Source organism: Eublepharis macularius, chromosome 12 (assembly GCF_028583425.1).
Source record: "Eublepharis macularius isolate TG4126 chromosome 12, MPM_Emac_v1.0, whole genome shotgun sequence".
Taxonomy (NCBI): Eukaryota; Metazoa; Chordata; class Lepidosauria; order Squamata; family Eublepharidae; genus Eublepharis; species Eublepharis macularius.
In genome coordinates this window covers 39,015,797-39,022,172 of record NC_072801.1, presented here as the reverse complement: position 1 = coordinate 39,022,172, position 6,376 = coordinate 39,015,797, and the positions used below count along the sequence as shown (strand labels likewise).

At 44.5% G+C, this 6,376-nt stretch overlaps 1 protein-coding gene across 1 annotated transcript in view; it reads left to right on the top strand.

Moving 5' to 3' along the window:
- The first annotated feature begins 244 nt into the window (after positions 1 to 244).
- The window catches only part of LOC129339097 (keratin, type I cytoskeletal 10-like), a 38,895-nt gene continuing 32,763 nt past the window's right edge, over positions 245 to 6,376 (top strand). The window contains exons 1-2 of the mRNA XM_054993699.1: positions 245 to 800; positions 5,978 to 6,060. Coding sequence (XP_054849674.1) covers positions 315 to 800; positions 5,978 to 6,060 — 569 coding nt within the window. The 5' untranslated portion in view covers positions 245 to 314. The remainder of the gene's footprint in view (positions 801 to 5,977; positions 6,061 to 6,376) is intronic.

Here is a 6,376-nt window from a genome sequence, read left to right as displayed (position 1 = left end):
ACCTTTTGTTGTAAAAGGAAAAGAGGGGAGGGCGAGATAAGACATGGGAGGAAGGGGGATGGAAATACAGGTTCTTAGAAAGGAAACACAGCCCACTTTATACTGACTGACCAATGAGGAGAAGCTATATACTGGCAAATGGTTTAGGGCTGGTCCGTTCCAGAGGTCTCGCATATCAGCTTGTTGGACAGACAACTCCCACAGTGGCTAGCATAAAAGGAGAGAGGGGAAGGAGATATCCTCACATTCTTACATCCAGGGCACACACTGTGTTATTTGGTTGCCAAGAACTGGTTTCTGCATATCCTCTCACAATGACCTCTTACAGCTACAGGCAATCCTCTGTCTCAGGTGGAGGGTTTGGTGGTGCTTCTTTCAGGGCCCCAAGCATCCATGGTGGGTCTGGTGGCCGGGGTATCTCTGTCTCTTCTGCAAGGTTTGTCTCCTCTGGGGCTGGAGGAGGCATAGGTGGTGGGTATGGTTCAGGGCTGAGCAGTGGTTATGGAGGGAGTTTTGGTGGAGGCTTTGGTGGAGGCTTCGGTGGAGGCTTCGGTGGTGGTGCTGGAGGTGGGTTTGGAGGCAGCGTGAGCGTCAATGATGGCCTCCTTTCTGGAAATGAGAAGATCACTATGCAGAATCTGAATGACCGCCTGGCAAGCTACTTAGATAAGGTGCGGGCCCTGGAGGAAGCCAACACAGATCTGGAGGTTAAAATCCGAGAGTGGTACCAGAAGCAGGGGCCAAGTCCAACCCGTGACTATAGTGCATATTACAAGACCATTGATGATCTCCGAGAGAAGGTAAGGCCTTCAGCTTGCATACTGTATCTTGAAGTCGCGACATACGTATTGCAGACTCGCTGTTAGAATTCTAGATGTGGAAAAACCCCTAGTGATAATCATAAGCAAGGAGGATTAGTGTCGCTTAGATTTTGGTAACCATGGTAGCCTCCCTTTCCTTCTCAACCAAATTTCCACAGCCTTGCAAGTACAGGAGTGCAACCCAACTGTTTTTTACTGTGTGGGGGAAAGAGTGTGTATGTGGAATGAGAAGGGACTCATTCCAACTTTTTTGTATCAGTATTGACAGAAATCACTGTGGTCTGATGCCAGCCACCCTTTCCTATCAGAATGCTTGCGTACTTTTAACAGGCATATACTATTACAAATTTTAACTCCCAAACCCTTTCCTGACTTGTAAATGCAATAATGAGAAACATGGCACCTGCTGGATGTTGTTTGTATGCAAAAAGGCACCAGAACCTTGCCAGAAAAAAGGTGCAACTCTAAGATAGATATATAAATTTAACTAAGGCAACTTGACCTAAAGTCCTTGTTCAGGAATCAGTCCAAAATAGATAGCTACAGGTAAGGTAAAGGTAGTCCCCTGTGCAAGCACCGAGTCATTACTGACCCATGGGGGGATGTCGCATCACGATATTTTCATGGCAGACTTTTTTACAGGGTGGTTTGCCATTGCCTTCCCCAGTCATCTACACTTTACCCCCAGGAAACTGGGTACTCATGGTGTACAAGCTACAAGGAGTCCCTATTTTTCAGTTTAGCTTTGCCATCTTCAAGATGGGCATAACAGGAGCCTACTTTACAGGGCTGATGTGAAACCAAACAGGGCGGAGCTTTTCAGTACATTACTCATTACACAAGATGGATTATGAGCTGAGACTAGAGCCAAAATCATCATCTGAACTACCTGAAGCTGCACCTTTGTGAATCTGAGAGCCATACATTGGATTAATTACATAACATGCAAACACCTTGGTTAGTGAAACATGGTAAATCCGTTTGCTCAATATCCTTTAAAAGTGGTTAACCTTTAAACATCTTTTTGGTTTTGCAAAGAGATCTTTATCTGTTTGAAGGAAGTGCCTGCATGGATTTGCCTGTTCAGACTGCTTTGTTATCTCCAGGGCTCCGCCTTCCCATTCTGGGGAATGAACAATTATTTATGTATTCCTCACAGCCTTGTCCAATACCAGGTATCCCCTTATCAATTTTATTACAGAGGAAGTTGGCTGTACACAACCTATGCCCTTTTCTATCTTATTCTCTGGCACCAGCAATGCAATTATTTATGTCTAGTTTCAGTTATTAATGTCATTTGACTATTAATGGAGACAATTAATCTTTGCGCCCTAATATTTTACTTATGTTGAGTTGTGTTTGTATCTCCAACTCTATGAGGTTTTTACTGACATGACAAGCAGTCCACTAGTATTCTGATTCTCTAAGGTTTTAATAGAACTTCTTTGAATAATAATTTGAAAAAATCAACTAGACTTCTAGAAATTGATGTTTGGAGGGCGGGGGGAGAGCAGAACTGAATAATAAAATATTTCCAGGGCCTGCTAAGGGCATCTATATTGAACATATGAAGTCAGAACTCTGGTCTTTCCAGACCAATCTTGTCTCTTCTAACTGGCAGCAGCTTTCAAAGGTCTCAGTAAAAGTCTTTCACATCACCTATTACCTGATTCCTGGCCATCTTTAAGATGGATGCAATAGTAGCAACTGGTGGTCCAGGGGACTGGACCTGGGAACTTCTGTCTTCAAAGCTGATGCTCTACCACAAAGCCAAAGTGCCCCCCCCATATTTTAGAAAGTGACATACCTTTTTGCTTGTTCATTATGTAGACCTAAACGTGCTAAAATGCTTAGATTTATAGAACATCCTGATGCTAAGGTGATATGGTACTATAAGACGATATAGTAGATGAGTTGTGGCCCATACAGTACATTTTTCTTTGTTTTGCCATTTTATCATCACTAGTCATACAGGTTTTGTAAATTTTTTAAAGCATGATAAAACCTGAGAGAAGAGCCCCAGTGGCTCATCCAGTGCAGTTGGGATTCTCTGGTGGGACAGAGCCCAAGCTGCTGGGTCGCAGTCCACTACAGAGCAATCATTTTTGTTGCTTTCTTCACACGTGTAGACCGTAAGCATGCCATGCTGTCACTTCTCTCTGCATGTATGTTGAGAGGAGCAGCAGAACAGTAAGACAGGGTCTCTCAGTGGTGGAAACTGGTCCTTTTTAATATAACCATTTCAAAGATGCTGGCTTTTCCTTGTCCTGTCATGTGCCATTGATGTCACATGCATACAGCTCAGTGGGCCCCACTGCCACATAGGGGGGTTAAATGTCAGCCCCAGATCTGGAAAGGTTGAAGATCGCTCATTTAATGGACCATCACATGAACGCATGAAGCTTCCTTATATGGAATCAGACCACTGGTCCCTCAAGGTCAGTCCTCAGACTGGCAGCAGCTCTCCACAGTCCCTGATAAAGGTTTTCCACATTACCTATTACCTGACCCTTTAAACTGGAGATGCTGGGGATTGAACCAGGGACCTTCTGAATGCAACCAGAAGCTTTTCCACTGAGGGCCAAACTACAAGTGACGAATGACACAGGTTGGACACTTGTCAGCTTCCCTCAAGTTTTGATGGGAAATGTAGGCAGCTTGGCAGAATGTTGGACAAGTGACAGTTGAAAAGTCCATTGGACAGCAGTCGGGGAGCCAGGCTGCAAGACCAGGATGCCTACATTTCCCATCAAAACTTGAGGGAAGCTGACAAGTGTCCAACCTGTGTCATTCGTCACTTGTAGCTTGGCCCTGAGCCACAGCCCTCCTTCATTGCTACTCTCCTAATCACTACCCTTAAGCAAGTCATACATTTTAAGTTCCCAAAGATTGTATTGATAATTATTTATTCAAATATATTCCGCCATGATGGCTCAAGACTAAACACCTCCTCCGTTTTTTTTTAAACTTTCAATGCAGAGGGTTTTTTCCAGTGATGAACTGTTCTGGCAGCTAGAAAGCTTTTCCTAACATTTATTCTATATTGAATACTCTGGAATTTAAACCTTCTGCAATTGTTGATGGATAACATGCAAAATGTTCCCTTTCTTTTTTATGAATAGTTGAAAATTTCTTAGCATATCCTCTCTTACTTAGTCTGGAGACTTCACAATTAACCTGGGATTCATAGACAGGACTTCTTGTTTTGGATTCAACTCGACTTTCCACTGGGCTGCTTTGGCTTTTGTTAAGCAGATGAAAGTGCGTGGTTTAGATATTATTTAAAGAAGAGGAAAGAAGACAACAAAATAATGGATGTTAGCTAAACTAAATAATCCTTTCTGCGTGTGGGCAACCAAGATTTATTTTGTCTCAGCAAAGAATATTATTTGTTTATATAGAAAACACACACACATTCAAAAGGCAGACAGGGGAGCAGAAAAGCAAAGATGTATTGTATGAAAAATTCATACCAGGCTTCAGGTTCATGACTGGTACCACCCCAAGCAGGACTGCCAACTTTTTATTTTAAAAATATTGGCTTCCTAAGTGAGGTGAAGAGTAGAACTTGGAAGGTCAAGGGTGGAGCTGGAGGAATGGGGCACACCAAGGCCAAACAGGCCTTACACTGAGCAGACTATTTTCAGAGAAGTGTACGGATGCTTCCCAATGAGGATTTAGGGAACTGGATCCAGCCAGCTTTCCCACTTGATCTTGCCCAATTCTCCTTCTCCTTATTTTTTATTTTCTAAATTTAATTATATTTATAATCTGCTCTCCCCTCAGTGGGCTCAGAGCAGAGCACAACATGTATCATAATAATAGAATAAGACATGGGCCATCTTCACACTGCTTACTGGCCACGGGACATCGCACCAAGCTCCTGGAACGACAGCATCTTACTGGTGCAATTTCTCACATGAAATTGCACCAGGAAGATGCTGTCGTTCTGGGAGCTTGGCGGGATGTTCTGTGGCCAGTAAGCAGTGTGAAAATAGCCATGTTAGCATAAAACAAGATAAAAATATCTATAATACAGATCAGTGCTGGATTGATGGGGGGCAGGGGGGGTAGTCTGCCCCCGGCCCCATCAAAGAGGGGGCACCAGGCGCAACTGCCAGCCACCGGGAGTGCGCGGGTGGCTGAGCAGAAGGCTGGGAGCCTGCCTGCACCATTTGCCTGCCCCACAGGACAGGGGGTGCGCAGCAAGCTGACCACCCCTCAGCGGGGCAGGCGAGTGGCACAGGCGGCCTCCCAGCTGCCACCAGCTCCGTGGTGTGCTGGGGCAGCCAGCTTGCCATGCAGGTGGTGCGCTAAGCCCTGCATGATGATGTCCCGGAAATGACATCATCATGCAGCACTGGGAGTGTGCGTGCGGTTGCCCTGGGCACCAGCAACCCTAGATCCAGCCCTGATACAGATTGCTTAAAAACAGTAGTGCACATAATTGCACAGCCCGTTGAAACAAAACCCGTGGGGCCGGATGGCCATCTGCAGATGGATAGCAATGGCAGGTGATCGGTCAGGTGGCCCATCCTCTACAACCATCATATGCCTGGTGGATCATCTCTTTCTTGCAAACCTGGCAGAAAGATAGCAAATCCTTATGACAACCTCCATTCCACATGGCTTTTGTCCGTACAGGTCCCATGATCCTCAGCATAGTCTTTTTGGGTGGCCTACCCTTTTAATCAGCAGAAAAGCTGGTTGGTTCCATCCCAGGATGAGGATACCAGCCCTTCTCACACCTCCTTTAGTTCTTACAGATATAGCAGTGAACATACTTATCTGCTCCACAGGTGGTTGCTTGCAAGATGCTCAAACCAAACCAAATAGATTATTCAATCAACATTCACCAAATGATGCTCATATCGCTAAGCACTGGCAAAATGAGTACAAACTGATGTTGTGTGGATATAGAGGAACATATCCACATGTGGATATGGATGAATAAACTTGTATTCAAGATTTGTGAAGGATGTGATGAACTGCAGTACTGATACACAATGGGAGCACTTGGAAGATCATTTTAGAACATCAACAAATTACATTGCATTGACACCCCCCCCACACACACACAACTGATTGTAAAGAAAATAACCCATCTGTATGGAAGGCAAATGATTCTTTGCATGTGTTATTTTCCTCTCTTCCAGATCTTAGATGCAACAACTGAAAACTCTAAAATTGTCCTGCAGATTGACAATGCCAGGCTGGCTGCTGATGACTTCAAAACCAAGTAAGCAAGAGCCAAGCTACAAGTGACGAATTCCACTTGCCTGGCAAGTGAACAGACTCACATGCATTCCTCCCTGTTCAGTTGCCATTCACTTGCTCTCTTGATCCACTTGATCAAGTGGAGAGCAAGAGAATGGCAAGTGAACAGGGAGGAATGCACGTTCGTCACTTGTAACCTGGCTCTAAATCTTGCATGAATAGGGAATCCAAAAGAATTTATACATATATCCATTTCCAAATTGGTGGGATGTGTGTGAATTAATGGATGCTGAAATATAATCAAATCGGGCACAAAGACCACAGGCGATGGTTAACGT